Source organism: Schistocerca serialis, chromosome 11 (genome assembly GCF_023864345.2).
Source record: "Schistocerca serialis cubense isolate TAMUIC-IGC-003099 chromosome 11, iqSchSeri2.2, whole genome shotgun sequence".
NCBI lineage: Eukaryota > Metazoa > Arthropoda > Insecta > Orthoptera > Acrididae > Schistocerca > Schistocerca serialis.
This window is the reverse complement of record NC_064648.1, coordinates 50,217,259-50,242,772: the sequence shown is the minus strand read 5'-3', so window position 1 is coordinate 50,242,772 and position 25,514 is coordinate 50,217,259. Positions and strand designations below refer to the sequence as shown.

At 38.3% G+C, this 25,514-nt stretch overlaps 2 protein-coding genes across 12 annotated transcripts in view; one reads left to right on the top strand and one right to left on the bottom strand.

Annotated features, from left to right (window-relative positions):
• Positions 1-6,853, bottom strand: part of LOC126426991 (zinc finger protein 431-like) — a 183,579-nt gene extending 176,726 nt beyond the window's left edge. For 5 of the 7 annotated variants that reach the window (XM_050089147.1, XM_050089150.1, XM_050089148.1 and 2 more), the window contains exons 1-2: positions 6,733-6,853; positions 5,009-5,097 (exon numbers count right to left, since the gene is read on the bottom strand). In XM_050089147.1, coding sequence (XP_049945104.1) covers positions 5,009-5,080 — 72 coding nt within the window. In that variant the 5' untranslated portion in view covers positions 5,081-5,097; positions 6,733-6,853. Of the gene's footprint in view, positions 1-5,008; positions 5,098-6,250; positions 6,451-6,732 lie in introns of all 7 variants that reach the window. The other 2 variants (XM_050089145.1, XM_050089146.1) reach the window with 2 other exon arrangements.
• Positions 6,804-25,514, top strand: part of LOC126426993 (uncharacterized) — a 229,065-nt gene continuing 210,354 nt past the window's right edge. For 4 of the 5 annotated variants that reach the window (XR_007576477.1, XR_007576478.1, XR_007576475.1 and 1 more), the window contains exon 1: positions 6,823-6,898. The gene's annotated coding sequence lies outside the window, so the exon portion shown is untranslated. Of the gene's footprint in view, positions 6,899-25,514 lie in introns of all 5 variants that reach the window. The other variant, XM_050089151.1, reaches the window with a different exon arrangement.

The window sequence follows — 25,514 nt, the reverse complement described above, 5'->3', positions numbered from 1 at the left end:
TTTCAAAAAGTATTTGTTTTGAGTGTATACATGTATGGAAGTGAAACATGGACGATAAATAGTTTAGACAAGAAGAGAACAGAAGCTTTCGAAATGTGGTGCTACAGAAGAATGCTGAAGATTAGATGGGTAGATTATGTGACTAATGAGGAGATACTGAATAGAATTGGGGAGAAGAGGAATTTGTGGCACAACTTAACTATAGGGTGGCGTACAAAATGTGTTACCAATTGTTTCTTTTACAATTTACACCACACATTAGATACTCCGCCGGGATCTCTACAGCAGTACCAGCAGAGCTTGGATAAACAAATGAGTTACGAAATGACATGTAATTCACGATACTGCCACTAGGAGACTAGTAACCAGCAATGGCTGACAATGGAAGACTGACAACACAGCAACGATCGGCAATTGTGTTACTTTTTCATGAAACGAAAAGCCTTGTTGTGACTCACAGGCGTTTTCGACAACAGTTTAACACACGATGGGTCCCTTGAAAGAAGACCATTCACGGGTTGTACGATAAATTTGTACAGGAAGGAACAGTATTGGAATCGAAGCGACCTCGGCCTAAGCCTGTTTGTTCGCCAGAGAATATTTAAGCAGTACGAGTTGCTGTACAGAGAAGTCCCGGGAAATTGTGTAGAAAGGCAGCAGTGCAACTGGGAATACCCAGTCGCTCCATTCAATGCATTCTTAAAAGTGGCCTCCACATGTACCCATACAAGATGACCAGTGCACAGAAGCTCACTGAAGAACACAAGCAGCAGAGACTACTGTTTGCTCAGTGGGTGGAGGATAGGGAAGAAACTCTCAACAACGTTTGGTTTTCAGATGAGGCGCATTTTCATTTAGATGGTGTGGTTAACAAACAAAATGTACATTTTTGGGCCACTGAAAACCCACAAGTGCTTCATGAATGACATTATGCTCCGAGGATTACAGCGTGGGCAGCAATTTCCAGTCACGGACTTACTGGACCCTTTGTCTTTGAAGAAACTGAACAGCGAACGTTATTTGAGCATGCTTCGCAATAGATTCATTCCACAGCTTCTTGCTACTGCCTTGCCCTTCAACACACAGTGATTCATGCAAGATGGAGCAAGGCCACATACTGCAAACACTGTGTTGGAGTTTTTACACAAGCATTTCGACATGCGGATCATTTCACTCAGGTTTCCAGGTTGCTTCAATGATGGACAAAATTGGCCCCCCAATAGTCCAGACCTCAATCCATGTGACTCTTTTCTTTGGGGGTACCTAAAGGGAAAAAAATTCCTGAACTGTCCACGTGATTTAATGGAGCTCACAAGACTTATTCTTTAAATTTTCAGTGAAATTAGGGAAGACATGTGCTGTAGGGTACTCACTAACTTCAGCGTTCCTTTGAAGAAAGTTGGGAAACAAAATGGTGGGCATATTGAGCATGTACTGAGTTAGAACAAATCTCCATGGACAGCTCTTCATTGGAGTATATGTTCCTTTCATATTGTATTGACAATAAAGTTTATATTAAAAAACAAAATGGTAACACATTTCGTGTGCCACCCTATAGAAGAAGGGACTGGTTGGTAGGACAGGTTCTGAGCCATCAAGGGATCATCGATTTAGTATTGGAGGGAAGGGTGGAGGGTGAAAATCAGAGGGAGACCAAGACATGAATACACTAAACAGATTCAGGAGGATGTGGGTTGCAGTGGTTACTCGGGGATGAAGAAGCTTGCACAGGATAGAGTGGCATGGAGAGCTGCATCAATCCAGTCTTGCCACTGAAGAGCACAACAACAATAGAAGGGGTGGATGTGCTTTGCAACCAGTTTACAATACTTCTTTTGTGACACAGTGCCTCACACAAGCTCCACTGGACCCATGGGTGCCCACATAGTTGTTTCCCAGACTATAATGGAGGCCCCTACAGTACAGGAGTCAAGAGGCTCTTCCCCTTGTGGGTGACGGAAATGCACCCTCCCAATGGCACGATGAAGGTATCAGGATTCATCAGACCACGCAGTGCTCGGCCATTGTGCCAACATCCAGCGCCAATAGTTACATACCTATTTCAGTTGTTGTCGATGTCATGGCGTGGGTCATCAGCGGCACAGACTCATCATTAGGAGTGTTTGGAGCATTGTGCATTCAGACACAATTGTACTCTGCCCAGCATTAATGTCTGATGTTAGTTACACCACAGTTTGTTGCCTGTCTCGTTTTACCAGTCTGCCTAGCCTATGATGTCTACCATCTGTGATGAGGAGTACTTGCCCAACCCCATAACGTCTGGCCATGGTCTCACCTTTGTTTTGCCATGTGTTGAAGACAACTGCCACAGTACTACTTCAACACCCGGCAAGCTGTGCAGCTTCCATAACGTTCATACCAAGCCTTCAGGCCATCAAAATCTGCTCTTGGTCAAACTCAGATTGTGCGCATTTCCTATTTTACAACAAGACAAGATGCTCACTGATACTCCATGCAACGTGTGTGTGTCTGACTAGAAGACAAGGTGAGATGCTATTGCCTGGATGAGTTTATACTGACAGTAGATCAGTGATCATAATGTTTTGGCTGCTGTGTATATGGATTTAGTATTATGACTTCCAAGTGGATGCTGGGCAATGCCAAGGGAACCATTCTGCAACATTTGAGGCAACTGTAAAATGCATCAATTTATTACAAGGGTGTGCCAGAAAATAATGCCTCCAAAATTTTGATTGTGTTCTTAATATCAGTTGTCATGCATATGACACTGTTGATGTTACCACTTTGCTGACAGAGTATGCAGCACCCTCCTGATGAACAGGTGTGTGTGTGTGTGTGTGTGTGTGTGTGTGTGTGTGTGTGTGTGTGTGTGTGTGTTATTTAACTGTGTCAGCATGTGAGAAAACCCTCAGACAACAGAGCACCAATTCAAATAGTTCATACACATGTGGAGCACCCTCTCCTTCAGCATGACAATGCCAGACCATACACAACTTTTTTTTTTGCACCTGCAACAGACTGACGCCTTTGATTCATTATTATTGATCATCCTCCATACTGACCCGGTTTGAGCAAATGAATTTTCAACTGTTTGCAAAACTTAAAGAACACCTTCAGGGACTTAACTTTGATAGTGATGAATTAGTGTAAGCGTAGGTGAGGCTGTGGGTCTGCCAACGAAGTCAAGCATTCTACAGTGACGACACCAACAACCTGGTGTCTCACTGGGAGAAAGGTGTTCAGTGCCAAGGTGACTATGTTTGAAATAAATATACAAGCGCGAAGAATAAATATGTTAAATATTAAGTTTGTTTTAATTAAAATGCTTCAATAATTTCCGAATAGAAATTTTGTGTCATTACTTTCCAGCATGAGCTCATGCCCAAAATATACACCAATTAAAAATTAACATTTAATTAATTTGGCAAATAAGGTGGCTTTCAACTGATACAATGTTAAGGTCATAGGGAAGTTCAGTTCATCGACTAACACAGCACACAGAGTATGAGAAGACTTCTTGTAGGTAAAAAGTTACGTTATGGGCACCATTTGGATGTTTTGGTTAACATTAGGCTGTGCTACTGATCAATTTGTTACCATATCCTTTACTTGGCTTTCACATTTCTAGACTTTGTCAGCTCACAGCCACACTGCCACTTTTAAACATAGGCTAAGCCTTGAGATGCACTATGAATCAGACTCCCACTACAACCAATGTTACAAGGGGGGAGTGGGTCTAGAGCCACATTTTAACCTTGTAGCCTTTGAATAGTTCTCCAGTTTAGGTCCAAAGTCAATGGATCTTCAAACTGCTTTTCATTTACATGATGTGTGTTGTGCATACATATCATCCTGAATGCCAAACCATCTTTACATCAGGGTTCAAAGTCAAAGCCTGAACTGTGTTGGGTCTGACCACTCTTTTACTGTATTTAATAAAATTTAGTATATTTATTTTCCTATCATTTCCTCACAGTGATTGTTTAGGATTACTGTTGTGATAATGCTTGTCAAATGAATTGCAAGCTGTTCACATAGTTTGTATAATATATATTGAAGTACTCACATATATTCAAATGAAAATGCTGCATTAATGCTATCCCAGTACTTCTGCAGTTGCACTCAAGATGTATGTTGAAACAGATTTTTTCAGCACAGATAGTTCACAAGTAGTTTGCGTGATTGTGTCAGTGCGCTCAATTCTCATTTGCAGGATAAAAATACTAGTGGCACCAAGTGAATTTGTTTGCTGCTGATAGGTGAATACCCTACAACTGGTTGCACTACATCAGATTTCAAGTGACATGTATATGTAAGATTATTTACACCACTAACTGTATCATTGTGACAGTTTCACAAACAATATGAGTAACAATGTGCAGCAAATGCAGAAAGTGGTTATGGACAAACCTGTCAATATTTAATGTGTAGCCCCATGGATTCATAAAAACTTTGCTGCCAACATACAAATTCATTCTGCCGTGTAACAATTTATGCTTCCATGTGATATTTGTCTGGAATTTAACTTTACTGCTGTGAGTTCTACTTACATATGGTTCACATATTCAAAGTAAACAATTCTCATTCCATACCACGATACACTGCAATAATGCATTAACTGCAGCCATACTATTTATAAATTTAATGGCACTGCTAAGGTTCACTACAGTCATAATCATTCTTAAGTTGCACATTAAGGTTGTCATTCAAAAGAAGTGTATCAGAGCAGAATATACCCACTTTATGGCAACCAGTTTATCAGTATAATTGGGTTGTGCATTAAAAAAGTTTTGCATGTTTACTAAACATTAAATTGAAACTCTTGCTCAATTCTATGTGAGGTTTAATACAAGGCTTATTTCAATGCACTGTGCAAAATGTCATATTTAAGACAGTAAGTTCATCAGTTTAGTAAACCGAATTATTCATGTTTCCAGCTGTATGACATCAATTGTATGTATTCACGCATCACACTGCACACAGAAATTAATGAAACCCTGTTAAGAAATACAAGTAAGCCACTTACTATGAAGTGTAACTCAGTTTGTACTTCATCAGTTTCATCTTTTTTTATCCACTTAGTTGGCTCCTGGTCCATCGCTTCAGTTCTACAGTCTGAAAAGAAAAAGCAATCAGATAAGAAAAGTTTTTGGCCCACTCAGTTTCTGTTTTTACCATGAGGTATAGCTCAAAGGCAGTATTGTCACTCATATATTGCGTGCAGTAAATGGGTGATTACACAGGAAACAGATGCAAAGTGGCTGAGGAAAAATGTGTTCATTGATATAAACTCATTCACATTTTGCAGGTCATGAAGAGTGAGAACAATCATAAAATAACATGCAATGGAAACTGAGCATTTAAAGTTGCTACTGCTTCTTTGTAACACTGGCTCATGGATACCATCCTGTTGTGACAATTATGGAAGATGTGTAATTTTGTGTGCATGCATTAACTTCAGCATTACAAACAATCACAGCAGTAAATAGATTGCAGCGATATTACTTAACAACATCAAATATTTCATTCTATACTTGGTTCATTGTGTTAATTTCAGTGTGATAGGGACATGAAGAAAATCCGGATATACGGATTGTTTATCAGTGAATATGCATTTTCAACGTAGGCATTACCTTGAAACTTACTTCATCTGTATTCATTCACGGATGTATGCTCAATTTACAGGAAGCGTCATCATTTTAGAATCTTTACCTGCTATTAAAGGAAACCAATACCTGCTGTAGACTGCACATTGCAATGCGGAAGTTCTCATTCTTGATTACCATCAAGATTAAACATTGGTTAGCATTTTCTAACAAAACTGATTTACTGAAACGACTTCATACTAACTGCAAATATGATGAATGATCTATTGAGTTCTGATGACATGTAATGCTTTACGTTAGGCAGATTATAGTTAATCTGTACCTTGCATCTCGCCAGTTCGTAAATGATGTTGCAGTACTCTTATACAGAACTCCATTAAAACCCACACACTACAACAAACTGGTATTTACATATGATTACACGAATACTAACGACACGAATAATCAAAGCACAGTGAAAACTAACAAAATGCAACAGAATTGCAGCATTTCCTTTCATGCGAACATACTCAAACCATGAAATGATGTAGTAACTGTGGGCACTTTAAAAAATGCTTACGTCAGCCCTAAGATCTGGAGCCGCTTTATGTCTACATCACATCACAGAAAATTATCATCACAATCATTATTACTGCTAAGTAAGTCAAAATAAGCGCACTAACATGGGCAACCTTTGAATTTCACTGTCAGCCTTTTCTCGTTAGCCACGAAGTATATGAGGACATTACTTCGTAGACAAACTGCTCCTGACAGCACGTCACACACTCAGCCGTTTCTTTTACGAAGATACACGTAGCGATTTTAACGGTCAGGCCAAAAACAAGCACTAACAACTCAGGTATTTAGTTGTTACGAACATAACCTGAAAAATTACAACATTCACACACCGTCACCAAGCACACTATAGGTGATGTGATCACAATTAAATACAGAATAAAATCTCATCCTTATGTACCCATTAAAAATTAAAACATAAAAAAGACAGCAGCCTCAAACAGCAGAGTCATCACAAGATATTCGCGAACTAGTACACTCATCAAACTCAACTGTTACTGTGATAGAAATTAAGTACCATGTTAATTTACTTCCGAAACACATTTCTTCACTTATTCTTGTTTGCAGTTTACAAACGCTTATAAATTACCTGGAGAATATCACACACAAATTTCCACAACACCACGAGGTTGCTGCTGACTACACAGTACTGAGTACACGAAGGGTGACAGTATCGCAGAACCAGCAGATGCATTCAAAACCAGTGTGAATCTTGTCGCTCGTGTGGCCAACAGCAGAATTTTACGTCTTTTTCAGTGAGTGTTACGAGATATGTAATTAACAGTTTTTTCTGTATTTTCTATAGTATTTGCGTGTATTAGTGTGAAATAGACTTGATAAATTGAAGGTTTCAGTTTTTATTTGCGTTTGAATAGGAAAAGCGAAGGACAGCTTCGCGTGTACGCAAATGTTTGTTTACATTCTTAAATTACATTGTTAAATGCGCGGGAACATCAATTAAGTAGTGCACAATACTCAGTATTTACGTTTATTTGTGTCATTTAGACTCGATACATTGAACATAGCAGTTTTTATACATTTTATTAGGTCATTTTTCGCGTGTACGTGAACGTTTGTTTACATTATAAATACGAGGGTTAATCAGTTTAAGTTAGTGTTGGATGCTTAGTATTCACGCTTATTAGTGTCATTTAGGCTCGTTACATTGAAGGTAGCAGTTTTTATGAGTTTTATTAGGAAAAGTGATACTGACGGTGAACTCTTAACGCCACTTGCATACGTTTGACTAGCGCAACCTGTGAGCGTTAACAGTTAAGTAGACGTAAAATACGTGGTAAATTAGTGTTACACTAAAATGTCTGAGTAAATCAATGTTACAATAAAACTTCTGAGCCATTCTTACATACGGTTTAGTTAGCAGAAATCTAATACTCTCCTCGCGTCTGCTTATTTTCCTTAGCTTGTTGTGGGCATTAGTGATCGTGTACTGTGAGCCTATGGGTTCCTATAAAGTAGAACTCGTATTTGTGCTTTTCATTCTGAAGTCTTATTGTTAGCTAAAGGTTTTGTTTTGTACCTGCATCTGTCAGTGTACAATACTCAGTATTTACGTTTATTTGTGTCATTTCGACTCGATACATTGAATGTAGCCGTTTTTATAGTTTTATTAGGCCATTTTCGCGTGTACGTAAACGTTTGTTTACACTGTAAATGCGAGGGATTACCAGTAGGTGTAGTTTACCGCTGGTTACTGTTTAACATTTATAAATAACATTCACTATATAGCCTCTAGCAGTATACTGTAGGTCACTGTTTTTTCCTGTAGTATCCATTTGATAGCCCTAGCAGCAAAATAAGCACCAAATCTAGCTTCTACCATAAATATTTATTGTTTTTCATTGTTGAGTGTCCTTTCTGCCACCTAGAGTGTAGTTGTTAACCTAGTGTGGCAGTAGGTTTCCTTAAGTTTCTTATAGTAAATCACATATTAGCTAGATGGATAGGGACTGTGTCTGTTGTGTGCGGATGCAGGAGGAGTTAGCCACAGTCCAAATGCAGCTGGAAGCTTTGTTGGCCACAGTCAACTGGCTCCAGAGTGCCACCTTGAGGTGTAGTGAGGATGGGGTACCTGGGGCAGCCTTTTCTGTACTAGATGTGCGGGCAGGGGGGCGGGGGAGAGATGTCACAGCTCTCTGTCACTGAGCCGACCTACACTAGTAACATAAAACTGTTTATTTGCTGCTATTAATCGTCACTGAGGAAAGAAGTCAACAAACCTAACTCAAAAACTTCATAAAAAGACTGAAAGCATTACAAAAACACACACATGGAAAAATATCCTAAATGTAAAACTAAAATGAACTCCCAACACTGCCAACACTGAAAAGATAGTCAACAAAAATGTAATAAAGGAGAAATTAAAAAAAAAAAAATCTGAAACTAAATATAATGTGTCATTTCTTATTAATGTGCTCTATTTGTATGTATACAGTCAATTGAATAAAGTTGAAAAAAGGTTCAAGTCATGGCTGTGATACAAATTTTAATTAATTTCTTCAGCTTCTACAATTGTTAAAGATAAAGCTGAGACTCGTACACCTCAAGGAAACTTTAAAACCATCAGTTCATGAAATGAAAGAAAATGATCTGTTTTATGCCCAATTGTGCAATAAAATCTTCAAAGAAATGTAAATCCAAGTGTATGAAATATCTTTATTGATTTATGAATATTTCAATACCATAAACAGAGGATCATTTATAATTTTTGTCTGTCTGATGCAGTGTATGCGGTACTTTCACTCCTGTGCACTTCACACGTGTGAAAGAGACATCAAGGGACTCCAAACCTCCTGGTTGTGTATTAGTCAGTACAGTATCTTCTCTGAAAAATAACATGAAGAACGACAGAGAGCTTGGATCATTCCCTGGCTGATTGCTGTGTCCTAAGGACAAGTCTTCAAATGCGTGATTAAGTGGACTAAAATTATTTTTTTTCTAGTCAAATTTGTCACCACCCTTTCTTCCTCGGACAGACTATCAATTACATCTTGTTGACACAAGACTACATGTTACACTTGTTGAGGTACATGACTTCAAGACTGTCATGGTCAGAATCTGTGGAGGAGTTACCACTTGTATCAACTTCGAATAATTCATCCCCACTGTCATGCTTCATATCTTCATAATTTCTTCCTCAATAAGAAGGGAACAACAACAACAACAACGTATTCAATAGAAGGGCTGAAGATAAAAACATTTGGATCAACAGAGGCGTCCAATCCCACCCATCGGCTTTGATCCGTGATGTAAGCATGTTGTGGTGTGTGACGTCATGACGGTGCGGAGTTTAGTTTATGAGTGTGTTGTGTTTGTAGCTGTCGTCTTGTTGCAGTTGGAGGTGTCCTCAAGTGGTGTGTGTATGGTCCATGTATTATGTGGTGTATTGGGTTCATTTGGTTATCACTGCTTGAAGTGTGCATTTATCGGTCATGACTGTTATAGAAGAACAGAAATTGGTTTCACTGAGTTAAGAATCAAGTTTGTGTTGTGTTTATGTTATTGTGGTGTCATTTGCTGTTTGTTGAGTGGTAAGTCATTTAATTTAATTTGTGGCTTCTTTTGTTTGGTATGGATATGTCTTCTAAGTTTAATTGGGTTAAGGTTGAGGGGGGGGGGGGCTGGTTTGTTTTGGATGTGTTTTTGTTTGTTTGTTTGGCAGAGGTGGGGGGATTGGGGTTGCTGACCTAGTATGTAGTGCTGGAACTTTTTTGTGGTAAGTAGCCATTTTTTTGGATCTGTTGTTTGCATGTTATGATGATTGGTGGGGTATTTGTGTGTTGTTGGGTCAGTGTTATTTACTGCATGTGTTGGTGGTTGGTGTTTTGTTATCAGCACTTGTGGTTGATTTATGTATCTTAGGGGAAGAACTTTATTTCAATTTTTTTTGGTATTGTCAGTTGTATTTGAGTTATATAGGTCAAGGGAAGTGTCCAATTCCAATGACTCGTTGTAGCTACGTGTTTTGGTATTGTGAGCTGCCGTTGACCTATATAGGTCAAGTGAAGTGTCCGATTCCCATTTTTGATGGTATGTGTAGTCGCAGTGTTGCAATTTTTCTAGATATCAATTTTCATTTTGTGGTATCGGTAATTGTGGTTGAGCTATGTAGATGAAGGGAAGTGACAGATTCCTGTGAATATTGTGAATGTAGTGGAATTGGGGAAATTTTGATTGGTTTTATGTTGTCGTGTGTGTGTGTGTGTGTGTGTGTGTGTGTGTGTGTGTGTGTGTGTTTTTAGTTTGTCCCCACCCAAAAACCCCCAATTTCCCGCACTGGTCCCGTGAGTTTGATTATATTTATGGATTTTGTAATCGTGTTTACATAACGACCTCATAGGCGCCATATTGGAGACATTGTGAATGGTCGTGTCCGCCATATTGGTGACGTCATTGCTCAAAGCATACGGGTGGAATCGGACATTTCTGTAATCCCAAACATTGATGAACAGTAAGATCAAGTAAAATTGAATGCAGTGAAATAATATCGTAGTAGACACAGTACTACTACTACTACTACTACTACCAACTTAGTAGCCAGAACTGTGAGAAACTGCTAAAAAATAGGTTCAAAGCTCTATTGTGCACTTAAATTCATGAACAGTACACAGCTGCCTGTGAAGTTGCGCATTTATACTTGTCATTAGTGGTCAGGGGGCAGCAGGATGGCTTAAGTTAACTCATCAATAGCGCTCAAGGAAAACCCACAAGCTGTGCTTAAACTCGTCAAAAGTACCTGGTGACTGGCAGAACATGAAGACAGTACTCAACAACAATAGTTAAAAGGACTAAGGACAGATGAGACAGTGGTTGGCCAAGAAATTTATTTGGAGGGTAGGCCCTGAAATTGTCATTTTGTATATAGCTCAGTTGGTCAGTTTCATACTGCATCATGCCCAAAAACAAGTGTGTCCATTCATAGTAGTGAATCATATTCAAAAAAAAAACTGTGTTATTAAAAACCAAGTTAAGGAAAAACGGTAGTGTCCTACGATTTCGAACCGAGCATCACAAGAAGTGAACCAAGTATGGCATATCCCTGGACAATAAGAATAACAATAAAGATGATGATGATGTAGTATTCCACATTAATATTAAAGGAAATAATTTTCAACAGACAAAACATCATGCTGCGTTAACTGAAGCCTGTGTCATTCAAAGGAATTAATTAATGCATTGTATATGTGCTATGCCAATCAACGATATCAATTCATTTTGAAATGTGAATTGACCACCTAGTATCTGTTAATGAGCAACTTAGGTGGCAACCACTGATCAATGCAACTAGCTGATAGTAATAATTTGAATCTAAGCTTGCTTGCTAAAGAGACTTGACTTTGTAACCCCAAATACAGACTCACATAAGTGCCAAGAGCAGACATTATCAACAAATATTGACTGCAAAATCAGACAGTTCTGTGTCGCCTCGCTTTCACGCTAATGGAGGACATTTTGAACATTTCCTGTAACACAGTGTTTGAAGTCACGCTGGTACATTCTGTTGCTGTGTGTTTCCATTCCATGATTAATGTGATTTGAAGAGAAGTAATAAAATGAGCTCTAACATGGAAATTAAGCATTTCCGGACACATGTCCACATAACATATTTTCTTCCTTTGTGTGTGAGGAATATTTCCTGAAAGTTTGGCCGTACCTTTTTGTAACACCCTGTATAATAACCATTTTGATTTTTCTAGCATAATTATTCATAGTTTTCTTATCAGGTTGCCTACTAGACTGAAAAACCATCATGACAATGTATCTAATTGACTGCCATTTCATATGAGATGCTATTTCTCAATAATGACATGCCTCACTACTTCATTTTCATCACTGGCACCACAGCACGCACACAATGCATTAGGGGCAGCATTGATGTGCCTGGTACATATGTCACTCCATATTTTGATCTACATAATATTGCTATCTCCAAAAAACAGTATCAATCAATAGCTCACAGAGTAAATTTTATACATGAGATATTTCATCTACCTTTTTTCAATTACTGTAGAAGTAACATGGGGTCAAATTTCTGACACTACTCTGTTTGTTTTAGTGTAACTCAAACCATGTACACAAAATATGAATCATTCTGTATAGAAAGTGAACATTTCAGAAGTAATTTTCTGTTAATCAGTAATGTAACAAAACAAATCTGTAAGCATGCAAGACTCTGAAACCCTTAACATGGGATTATAAAAGAAAGAAGTTATTTTGAAATAACAAATGAATGGAGAGGTGAAACAATTAGTAATAGGGTAAAAGGAACTACTACTATCAATAAGTAAGATATTGTAACAGACTACTGCACACAATGAAGTAGAGGAGTATATATGTAAAATAAGTTACAAATGTAAGACAGGACACAAGATAAGATAAAAAATACAACATTATAACAAGGTTTATGGTACATTAATAAATAATCTAGAGAAAATTTATAACTGGTAGAAAATAAACTTTTTCTCGCTTGCATTGAAATTTCAACACAAAACTTTCCAAGAAGAGACTTAACTCTGTCAAAATTTTAGGTCTGGTACTAATTTTATATTAACCACAACAGAGCAGAAAATAAAAAAGAAGTCCATAAATGGAAAAAAAGTCGTTAAGATTTGAGCATGATGCTATGTCATCGCTAAAAGCATGCACAGTGTAAGTGCTATCTTACGTCAATTTCGCCTCAACTTCCCAAAGTATCTAAAGAATCAAGAGTTGTACTCTTATACAGAATGGTTAATGCTGAATATATAAAATTGTACTTAGGAAACTTGGGCAATAGCCTCAGACCACAGGGCACATACAGCTACTTCTGCATTTGATCACTTGGGCCTTAGAAACACAAATGTTTCTACAACTTCTTAAACAGTGACAATAAACTGCAGAACTCTGGGATCACGATCTAGGTTAGTGGAGTTGCAAGAGGAGTTAATTAAGACCAAATAATATGTAGAAAGGTTATCAGAAGCGTTGAAAAAAATCCAGACCAAATGGAATTAAAATCAGGCCGTATGTTTTATTACAGATGAAAAGAGTGGAAGTAAATACAAGTGTAGCCTTTGTAGCAAATAAGAAAATTAAAAATACTACAGGTATTAAAGGAAACTCAAATATTATATTAAAACTGGTTTTAAAAATAAGAAAGAGATATACTGTGGCAATCGCTTGAACCTATGGACCAACACTCAGATGCTGTTGAGGTATGACACCTCTACAAATATTTACAGTTATTTCAAGCAGAATGACCTCCTCTAAACCAACAAGCACGAATTCTGAAAACCTCCATCACACAACACCCCCCTACACTTTTTTTGTATTTATTTATTTGTTTTACTCCACATACCATCCTCAAAGACAAAGATTGAGGGAATAAGGTAGATGGAATATTTCCTGATTTATAAAAACAATTCGACTTAATACTGCACCAATGTTTATTATCAAAAGTATGGTGATATGGGTATCAGACAACATATGTGACTGGGTTGATGTTTTCTATGTAAACAGGGTACAGCATAATCCCTATACTGTAAATTGATGGGGTAACAGAATGTAAATTATACCAAAATCTGTTTTAAACATTTCTGAGATTTGCTGGATCCACTACAGTAGATGCTATATATCTTTATACTTGGTCAAGCGATCAAATTGAGCTATAATCTTCTGATTTGTAATTAAACGTTGACAGGCAATGTGAAATGCAGCATCTATAATGGTCTAGTGCAGGGTCATGTAAATTTCTTAGTTCTTCCCAATTTCATGGCAGTTTGTCATAACATCCCATGATCTCCTAATGGGTATATCAGCATCCTAGCATCCTTTCAACTATGGAGCTGTCTCCATGTTCAGCTGCATTGTTCTGCTGAATTCTCTTCAAAATAAATGTTAATCTTTTAGCCATGTACTTCACTTTGCTGGAATTCATTTCAGGTGACAGCTTATAAGTCTTGAAACATGAATGGATTTTTTGGTGATAAAGAACCTCAAAGGGAATCAACACTGTGGTTTCATGTATCCTGGTGTTGTATGATGAAATCACATATGGTAATAGACAATCCCAGTCTGAGGGGAAGCTAATCATGTTATAAGATAAGATTCTAGGTACTGTTTTATGAATGTGTTCAACCCTGTCATTACTCTTAGAATGAAATGACGTAGCTCTGAACTTCTTTATTTTAAACAGTCAAGATATCTGTATGATAAGATTGGCCGTAATGTTTGTCCCTCAGTCTGCTATAATGGCCTCTGGACTTCTAGATTGTAGTGCAAAATAAGTTACCAGTGCTCTCACAACCATCTCAGCGGCCATATCTGCAGTGGGTCACACAATAAGATGATGAGAGAAACGGTCAGCGACAGATAAAATGTATGTTACTTTTTACTGTTAAGGCAAATGGTCCAGCAATATAGAGTGCTAAGACTTTGAAAGGTCCAGCTACCTCAGATATAGTTTGAAGAGGTACATTTGGTTTTTGTTCTTGCACTCTCTGCAAAAAGACAATTTTGAACATAATATCCTAATTTCTTTGTGGCACTTTCCCCATTACGATGTGTCTGTATACACTCATGACTTTGTCGCAGTATATACTTGCCAGTAGTCTCGGGATTCTTGTGCCTTCTTTAATTCCTCAGTAAGCACATCATCTACTTACAGGATCTTAATTTTTGTACTCAAGGCACCTGGATTCTGATTTAACTTTCCAGGCTTAAGTCTGGTTATGTAGTCATATTCACAGAGTTTTAAGGCCAACCTAACAAGTCCACTGCTGGGATCCTTTAAACTCAAAAGGCACTGTAAAGCAACACGATCTGCAATTACTGTGAACTGTCATGCCTGTAGGTAACACTGACAGTAATGGGTGCCAAAAACAAGAATCAGAAGTTCATTTTGTGTGGTGGTGTAATTTTGCACAGCTGCTACACCTGACGTGAAGCATAACCAATTGGTTTTTCTTCACCATTTTGTATCTGACTCAAAATACAACCAGCCGAGACATTGCTAGCATCACACAACAAGATTAAAGGTAGAGCAAAATGCCGATAACCCAAGACAGGTGCACTTGTTAAGAATGTCTTTCAGTTTTAACATGGCCCTCGTGCTATCCATTGTCCAGACAGGAGCAACTCCCTTCGTTAGTAATTTTGCAAGCCATTTTGTGGTGACTAGATAGTTCTCCACAAAATGGCGATAGTAATTTATTAACCTGAGAAATCAGTTGCAATTCTTTAATGTTCCTCGATGCTGGAAAATCATTCACTGCATTTTTTAATTGTGGTTCTGGTCTTAACCATATGCTAAAATTATATGGCCTGCATAGTGCGATCATGATAGTGCAAAATCGCAGTTTTTGAATTTCAAATTTAGATTAGCATCACTAAAATGGGTTAGTATGTTTTTTAGTTACTTTGCATGTTCTCTCACTGAATTTGAAAAGACAACTGTGTTATCCAGGTATACTAGTCACATGGTTGGCTTTAAACCTGCTAAAAGTAAATCATCAAAATGTTAAAATGTTGTGCAGGGGGAGAGGCGGGTGTTTGGGGGGGAGGGGGGGTTGGAAGGGCTTTCTTTGATATTCATAATGCCCACAGGGTACAACAAAAGCTGTCTTTTTCTCCATCTTTAATAGCTACGTGAATCTGATAGTAGCTGGAGCATGGTGAAGAATTTGCATTTGACAAGATGATTGAAAATATCATCAATCCTTGCAAAAAATGCTGCAAGCTTTTCCTCTGTAACTGGTTTTGTTGGGGATTACCACTGTAACGAGCGTACATAAACAAGGTGTGTACGACCCGGGACAACCGTTTTTTTTTTTAGAATTCTAGTTATTTTTGATTGTTTTCAGTTAATTTTTTGTAATTTTGGCTGGTAAGAACCGATACTCTAACAAAGGATATTACTGTACCCCACTACTGCAGAATAATACTTCGACAATATAAGATAAACGAGAGAAAAAGAACGAAAATTACTTAAATTGCAAAGGAAATGCGCCATATACAACGACGACACACAGTGCTCGTGCAAGTGTCTGCCAAATGCAAAATGTGTCAAAGGCTTTAGGAAGACTATACAATGCTTCATAACAACAAATTGCTTCTGATGAGCGTGAAGTCACAACTGTTTACATTAGATTTCTTTTAGCAGTTACGAGCGGGCTCATGCGCATGCGCAGTTGAGTTGCTTTTGAGTAGTAGATTCTCTTAATTCTGGCTACAGGAATGTGGATGTTGGCTGTGCAAGCAGTCGCATCAAGCAGCTAGATGCTACCGGTAAAAGGGGGCGCCAAATTCATATTCTTGAGGAAAAAAAAACTTGTATCACAAAGTGCCTAGCATGCAGCGCATGTTTGTCTATTGATTATTCATATGATTTTGAAACGCATCCCTATTGGATTTTGAACATTTTTGAACACATTTTAAGTTGATTTCTGACTGAATCATAAGTAGATTTTTGAATGCATGCATAGTGTATGTGATGTCTCATCGCATCTAGAAATAAACTTCCCGTAGATGGGACAGGGCTATACGATCTGAGCAGACTAAAGCCAAACGGATGAATGCCAATTGCTGTCTGATTATGTGGTTGATTGGATTTGTGAAAGATCAGTGTTGTTATAATTACTAGCGAAATCCATAGATTCAGACTACGAGAGTGGAAATAAACAACTGTCAGGAATAACAGGTGAGAAAGATTATGTATTATCTTCTCTGTGTATCAAAGGAAATGAAATTTTGGCAGAAAATTTTTGGCCATATCGCTACACTAGTAAGGACCAGTAGCACAGTTCTTGTCTAGCAGCCACTTAAGTTCCATTCTGGAAGTAACATGGAAAACGTGTTGCACAAAAACGTAAAACGCCTAACTGGAAAACAATTGCGGGATAACCTAACATGTGATTCTGGCAGGGTTAGTGAAGCTAATCAGCGAACAAATTTTGACAATGGCACGAATAGCTACAGAATTGGTGGTGACAAGATTGTTTCTGGAACGAGGAAGGAGAAGAAACGGGGACAAATTATGGGAGAATAAGACAATCCCAAATTTATATAAAAATTTCGTAATACTACTTTTCGGTCTCATGCTTGAGAAACTGGTGCATATGAATGAAAGTGAAACTATTTCCTAACATTAAGTTTTTTTGTTTGTAGTAGGCCTAATAGGCATTTGATATTGGTACTTTGTGAACTATATTCTGTAGTGTTATAAAAATGGCCATTGGTGCCAAAACAGTCTTGTTTATTTGGTGTGTGTTACAAAACTGCTGACATATTAGAAAGGCCTATTATGTTTTACCTAGCAGACAGCGACAAAATAGATGTAATCAGATCGAGAAACCATACCAGTCTTGGGTATTATTTCTGTTAACAGCTTTTTCAGTTGTAGATAATGACATTTTTATTTTTCATGTAGCAAAAGTTTCACGAACTTTGATGAGGTAATACCGTAGATCTTTTCCCAGAAAGGAAAGCACACCATGTAAAGCGGTAGTGAGATTAGAGAGAAAAAAATGCTAGGAGCTAAGGATTGAAGAAATGCATAATTTCTTGATTATCTCTTGTCTTTATTGGTTTTATGTATCCTATATTTAATTTTATGTCACACAAAACAGCAAGTTATTAGCCAATAGGCAATAAAGAGTTCAGATTTTCTGAAGAGTTCTTGTTCTCCTGATTACAAAAAATCCCATCCGCTATTAATTGTGAGATTTTGTTTTTTGAAAAGGGGCAGGCTGTCAAACTGGTTGACTGGGAACAGGTGAGGCCCCACAGGACATTTCAATTTCCACTGTCCTGAATATAGTTTGATGGCATCCATTACAAAATATACACGTTTCAATTCCACAGAGCGAAATACAGTGATATGCGTTAGAAGAATGATTTGTCAAGAGGCATGGCACTGCACTTTGGCGTACTTAAGACCAAATAATATGTCTTACATTTCCTCGAACACACATGTTTTATGCTTCAGACTTTTCAGAAAGATGTGCGCTTCAAGATGAACATATTTTTGAAAATTCGATTTTTTTAGTATTGATCCGGTGCGCAAATATCGTAGATCTGGGACTGATGCGCAGAGCAGTCAGAGTAGAGTTGTAGTGGGTAGTCTCCACGTGATCTGTGTCAACATTTAGTGATTTTGCTGTTTCGCCTTCATGTACTCTCACGTCAAATCAAAACAAAACGGATGTCTGTGGCCGGGAGCTATCAAGTGAATTAAAATACATTCACATAATTATGGAAGGCTAAAATATGGCATTAGTTTCAGATTTTATTTTATTTCTACCTTTCTGACAGTCAAGCATTAATTGCCTTGTGGAACAATGAAGTTATTTTTGTCTGTTTGCTAAAGAAATTTGGCTTTTATTAATCTTTTCTGCAGTGGCAGACAATGTATTTGAAACGAAATGTTTAATTCCACAGTGCTGGCTAGTTTCAACTGTTCGCTGCATTTCACGTGCATGGTTTTTTTTCCCCCTAGCACATATGACATTATGCCATAATTAAGAACCAAATATGATATAATACAATACTGGTGCTCCAAGAAAATTTACATCGCAAAGCCACACTGAAAAGCTTAATATCAAGTTGAGGTCTACTTCATTGGAAATCTGGACATACGAGTGTGCACTTTAAATGTGCACATTTTAATATGGTTCACGAAATTCCGATGCTCATGGAGTATCTTCTAATGTCTTGTTTCTTTTATGACATAATGTATGATCTTTCAGTGTTTAACACGTACGCACATACGGGCTTCCTATGTTATGATAGCTGTGTCGCCTGTTATTTGCGCTGTCTGGCAACTGGTGAAACAAACCTATTTCTGACAGGTCACGGGAAAATATTGCGACTAGTGGTTTCAAAAGCATTACTTTCAAAGTAAATATCCTTCTACGTAAGTTGAACTATGTGCAAGAATGTGCCATGAATTTATTAAATTAAAGAGCGTTTGACTCATTTAAAAATCAACTCTTTGATGATGAGTCATTTAGAAGAATTTTGAACCCTGAAGATCAGACATTTATCTCATTATTGTAAATTTTACTGGCACATTTGTGTGATGTATCTCAAAGTGCAACACACACAAAAAAGATCAACATTATATGCGAAAGCTTAACTTCTCTTGCAGCATATTAACCTTTGAGACCAATATTATATGTGACAGCTTTGCTTTTCTTGTAGCAACACCATATATATTAATTTAAACTATTAACTTTCCCTGTTTGTGTGTTCGTGCTACTTAGCAGTGATGTTGCTGCTGGCTGACTACATCACGTGTCCTATGCTCTGAATATCGGCTGGCGAGATCACGTGACATGAGCTATGACTGGCTTACAAAAGCGCATCGCAATCTTGATTTCAGTGATTTGGAAAGTAACATGTGGCGTTTGGTGGAATTCCAATGTATACTTTTGTAATACGAAAATACGCAGCATGCATGTTGCTGCACATGAAAGATATTTCCAAATCTTGTCTTTTTCCCTGAGTTTCGTTTTCTATTGTGCCAGGAAATTCTACGCCCATGTATAAAACCATTACCATTCAAAGGATTGATAAGGGAAAATATACTGTCACTTAACATGGAGAAAGCTTGTTTTCACCTGGGAGAAAGTGTATTTTTATCCGTGAAAAATCCGGGAATTTTTTTTCCTTGTCCGCGTATACACCCTGCACAAGAACAAAACATTGTACAGATATCATACATATGTCATTTTGAAGAGAAACCCTGAAAGTTCTTTTTTCATGTGTACCGTGCAACGGTTCTTTCGCGTTCTCGTCAATACGGTACCAGAACGTTTAAGTTCTACCACTGTAAAGACGGAAGATCCGCGATTCGGAGTGTCAGAACTGTGTAGTAAGTAGTGACAGGCACACTCCAAACCATCGACTCTCGGAGACTGATTTTAGCCGTGTTCAACCTAATGGTAAATTATTGAACTATTTTTCTCTGAATCATACAGTTTGTGGTAAAAGCAGTGAGAATAATTACTTTTGGAAACCTTTTATCAGACAAAGCCTGTTATAACAATAAACTGTTTCGCTTAATAAAACGGCCGCCAGCCCAAATCGGGCACAGTGTCCACACAAAAAGATGAAGTCAATTTTCGACACTGAATAAATAACTGCTTTCACTTACTATGTAACTGAGACACAACCACTTAATTTCCATTTACTTGGGTCATTTGGCAGTAAGTACTATTAATCCCACTTTCTGTTACTTATGGAATTTACCACTATACTTCAGTAATTATTTAAAGAAAACACACACGTGTTTCAACAAGGATACAAAAAAATATTAAACTTATAGCTATTATTCATATGACCAAAACTATTATTTAACACTACTAGATTTCATTTCTTTAGGACTTTTATTTGTTAACATTTAACTAACACCAATATTTGTCTGGCTTTCTTTGACATAGAGAAGTAACAAATACTGTTAAGATTGTTGCAGTTAAACAATTATGTTATCTTACTTTCAAAAATGCTATTGAAAACTTATCCTCATGGTCACGCAAAGCGGTGGTTCTTAAACCGATATGTGCAAACTTTAGTATTTAACAATGATTTTCAGAATTTACTACCAAAACAATACTATTGCCAGTAATTTACTATTATTCAAGCTTCAATAAAAATCAGAATACTCGGAATAAATTCGTTTAGGTAAGGACCCTACTGAGGTAAATGAAATTGGAAAATTATGGTTAAACACAAAGGTACATTTAACACTTATATTCCACTGATTGAAGAAGGATGGTTCTTACTGTGATACACTTCTAAGTAAAGTACTTTGCCTGTTACTGATGTCGAAGGTGGCGTGAGGCGGTGCTGCGTAGTAACATTGCACAGGTACGGCTCTTGATGTACATAGCTCTATCTTCCTCTTGTTGGCGACGATAAAATGGCAAATTTCTGAGCTATTAATTTATTGCTGTACTGCGCCAATCATGTAGAACACGTCTGAGCACGTTCACCACTTGCAGGGCAGCTACCGACTGTGTGTGTCACTTGCGCACCAATTCTCACTCGCATGCCCCACCACCTTTCCCATTCCACCACAGAACGGAGTTCCGTTCTACCTATGATCCCTACACATTTTCATTTTACACTTCTGCTTACAAAAACCCTAAGTATGAACCATCTACAATTGCATGACAGCACATACATACAAAATTGACATAATTAATTACAGTTGTACTTGAAATATTACATAATTATTTACAAAATATGTTTTAATACATTTATTCCACCTACATCAAAGAGGTTATTTTTAACAGATAAACTACACTTAACAAAAGCTTACTCTCGTTATAGTATTTACTTAATTTTTCAAAATTATTACGGAACAAAAAATTTAAAATATACAGATTAATGGACGTATTATATTTACAGCATTACAACTGCCACAGCGTATTTTGGTAATTTGCCGATAGTTGGTGCTAGTCACAAGCATGGTGAGTTGAGGTATGTTGTAGTTTGACAAATGGGAAAGTGAACAGTCATAAATGTCGAATATGGGGTACAAAGCATCCACACAAATGCATTGAATTTGAGCGTGATTCCCCAAAGGTAAATATTTTTTGTGCCTTGTCACGTCGAAAACTGTACAGGCCATTCTTCTTTGTCGAAAGCACTGTCACTGGGTATTCCTACTTGGACATGTTTCAGCAGAATGGGGCTCCACCCCATTTCCATCTTGAAGTTTGTGGGTACCTGAACACGGAGCTACTGCATTGGTGGATTGGCCGTGCTACAAAAGGGGACAGCTGTTTCATGAAATGGCCTTCCTGATCACCAGACCTCACTCCATGTGAGTCTTTTCTGTGGGAACACATTAAAGATCTGATGTATGTACCACCACTACCACGTGATACAGCAGAGGTCCGGGAGAGAATACGGGAAGCGACTGCCACAGTCGACGATGCCATGCTAGGATGGGTATGGCAAGGTATCAATTACCATACTGACATGTGCTGGGTCTCTCATGGTTCGCATATCAAATGTTTGTAAAAAACAAAAACTTTCACAGTCTCTCTTCAAAGTGCAATATGTATGAGACCTGTACAATGTTTAGTTCTTTTGCAATAAATAATGATTGAAAGTGTTCCCAGACTTTATGTGCACCCTGTATGTGACAACCAGGAACTGAAAGAAGGTTTAATTACTCCAGCTTTTAGTAAATCTGAGGCATTTTTGTCTACTGCAGGCTGCAAGTGATAGGGTATGCAATAAGGTTTCCAGGCTATTGGCTTGGTATCATATGTAGGAATCTTGTGGTACATTAAGAAGTTTGACAGAAGTTGTTTCTTTTCTTCAGATGAAGTTGCAAAGTCAGCTAGAATGGGGTACAGTTGACAGTGAGTATATCTAACAAACAAAACATTTATTTGTATGCCTGTATTGATGAGAAAGGTAGAAGTTCTGCTGTTCATTTATCTTGCAAACTTACGTTTACCACTTGAGCAATTCCTATCTCTCTTACCGGATTGGCTTTGCAGAAGGGGAGCAAGGAGCAATGGCAGAACTGCTCCCATTCACATTTCGCGTATTCACATTCCTTCGAGCACCTCATTGACCTACTTGGTTAGCTGACCAGTGCTGTAGAGATGGACAGTTTTCTCTCTCGTGTCTGATTTTTCTAAAACAAGCACATGCTGGTGCCAAACACTAAGGAGCCGTGTAACTTTTTGTCATTTGCAACGAGTGTAGCACACTTCACAATGAATGCACATCAAGTGGGCTTTATCCCGGTGGATGATTAGACGAATTGTTGCACCTCCTTTGTGAGTTGTGTAGCCTATCTTAGTGTACTCGGTGTACTTCACCTTGCCACGTACCTGTGGGGTCAATCCTGCAAATGAGTGAATCTGCAAGCAAGTTTCTGATTTACTGAGTGGTATCTCATTCCTTTCATTACTTTCTGTTAGTACATATGTACGACAACACACAACTCTTATTCGGTCAGAAAATCACTCGAAATCCTCTCCAGAATTTTGATATTTGATGGAAAGATTGTCCTTATAGTAGCTGACTGTATTTATCTCTGTACATATCCTCAACGCATTCTGCAAGGATGTCAAATGCCTTGGTATTTCTCAGCCCTTCCTTGAATCTACATAAGCATGAGCCACTCCTTGCAATTTCGTGCTGGTACTCCTATAAACTTTTCGTCAGTCGATGGGGACAGTTTCCCTGTATCCATTACATTTTGTACTACTGTGTCAACGTTTACACCTAGTTTAGAACCGCCTATGGGAACACAGAAATAGGGAAGTTAGGCTAGCTCCAGGCACAATGCTGTTTTGCAGCATCACATTTACTAATGCCTCACTAAGGTGCCTTTGCAGATCATCATTTTTCACACGGAGTTGCTCCACCCATGTTTGCAATATGTTGGATCCATCTCTAGTTGCCTCTGTGACGTGGTTGAGGGAATTGCTTTAAACTAGACACACACACACACACACACACACACACACACACACACACACACACACACACACACACACACACACAAAATTTGATCACAGACCTCGATGATGTCAGTGGCAGCATTGGTCCAGAGGAATTTCCCCCTACAAGTGAAGCTTGCACATTTAATATGTAGTAATTGGATAGATAAAAAAATCCAGTCACCAAGTGATGGCAGGAGAAAGGTTTTACTTATGCAAGCATTTGAAGCCAGTGACCCCTCCTTCCAGCATAAAGATTGAATGGGTAGGGAGAGGGGTGAAGGGAAGGGAACTTGAGACGTCTAGGGAAAGGGGTGGGGTTCTGAAAAGTCACCGAGAATGCAAGGTCAGGGGAGACTTAACAGATGGGATGATAAAGGAAAACACCAACCGTTGCTTGGTGAATGGATTTTTTAGCTATACAATTACAGTATATTGTCAGAAATCGATTATTTTGATTGTTACAATTAAATTGTTCATTGACCATTGATTGGGCAGCAATGCAGTGGCGATGCCTGGTGTCGAGGTGGCATCGGGACATCATAATCATGATGTGGCCTCATGCGACCACGATAGAGGAGGCAGACGAGGTTGAATTTCCTTGCCTAATGGCAGTGATGGCAGCGTGGCATTAGGCCTGGGTAGACTGTGGTGGGCAGCTTGGGCTGACTGTGCTAAGCACTTGTCTGTTGCACCGCAGCATGGAGCCGGACTGTCCTGCATGATGGATTCTTACATCTGTTCACGGCTTAGTACTTTGTATGGGGCACCTCAAAGCTGAAAGTGGGTCAAATTTGGCATCTCACTTCAGATGCCAGTTCTTACACCCACTTGGGGGTGTCGTCAGGATTGGATAGTGATGTGGACTTGTAATTAATATACGTAGTCATGTTGGGAAAAGGAAACTGTATCAGTTTATTTGCTCATAGGGATTACATTGTGAGAATTGTCAGGAAGACAACAGAAGGTAGTTCCAGAACCATCTTGGAGCAGAAGGGAAAACGCCAAGGTACAGAAACTGAGCCATTTAGTGTTTGCTATAGGTGGCGGTTTGGAACATAAGAGAGAGATGTTCTTCAGCTCTGATAACAGTCAGTGTCTAAAGTGAAGTGATCCTGTGGCGTGATTTGGTTGGTAGGTAGGTCTTTACAGTGATGATTTATCCTAGTCCATCATGAACTGGCCCATTGTTGTATCAGCAGCAAGGCGACAGACTGAATGGGAGCCCATTTGTAAAATGAAGTAATAGTAATATCTTGCTTATGGAGACTGGAGTAGCACCTTGCAAACAAACTACTTTCCAATAACAGTTTTAGCCACGGATGTGACATTTCCTGAGCCTTTTACAGAACTATTGTGTAAAAATGGATGTTTGCGAGACTTTAATATGGTGCATCATTTAAACTATATATTTTCAGAATGAGATATTCACTCTGCAGCAGAGTGTACGCTGATATGAAACTTCCTGACAGATTAAAACTGTGTGCCCGACCGAGACTCGAACTCGGGACCTTTGCCTTTCGTGGGCAAGTGCTCTACCATCTGAGCTACCGAAGCATGACTCACGCCCGGTACTCACAGCTTTACTTCTGCCAGTATCTCGTCTCCTACCTTCCAAACTTTTATATATTTTCAAATTACAAAAGTATAAATATGAAAAACACTGAATGTGACGCTTACGTTTTGTGAACATGTAAATTAACATGGCATCTGGTATCTTTTAACATAACATAGATCCCAGCCTACTTCAGCAAGACATGTTATTTGTCCATAAAAACATGTCAAATCTCTTCCTCATGATCAGATAAAAGATCAGATAAAAGATCAGATATAAAGAACTCCCCACTGTGTAATATTTTCAGAAATGACGAAAGAATTGTCGGCTTAGGACATCATCAAAGTGTGA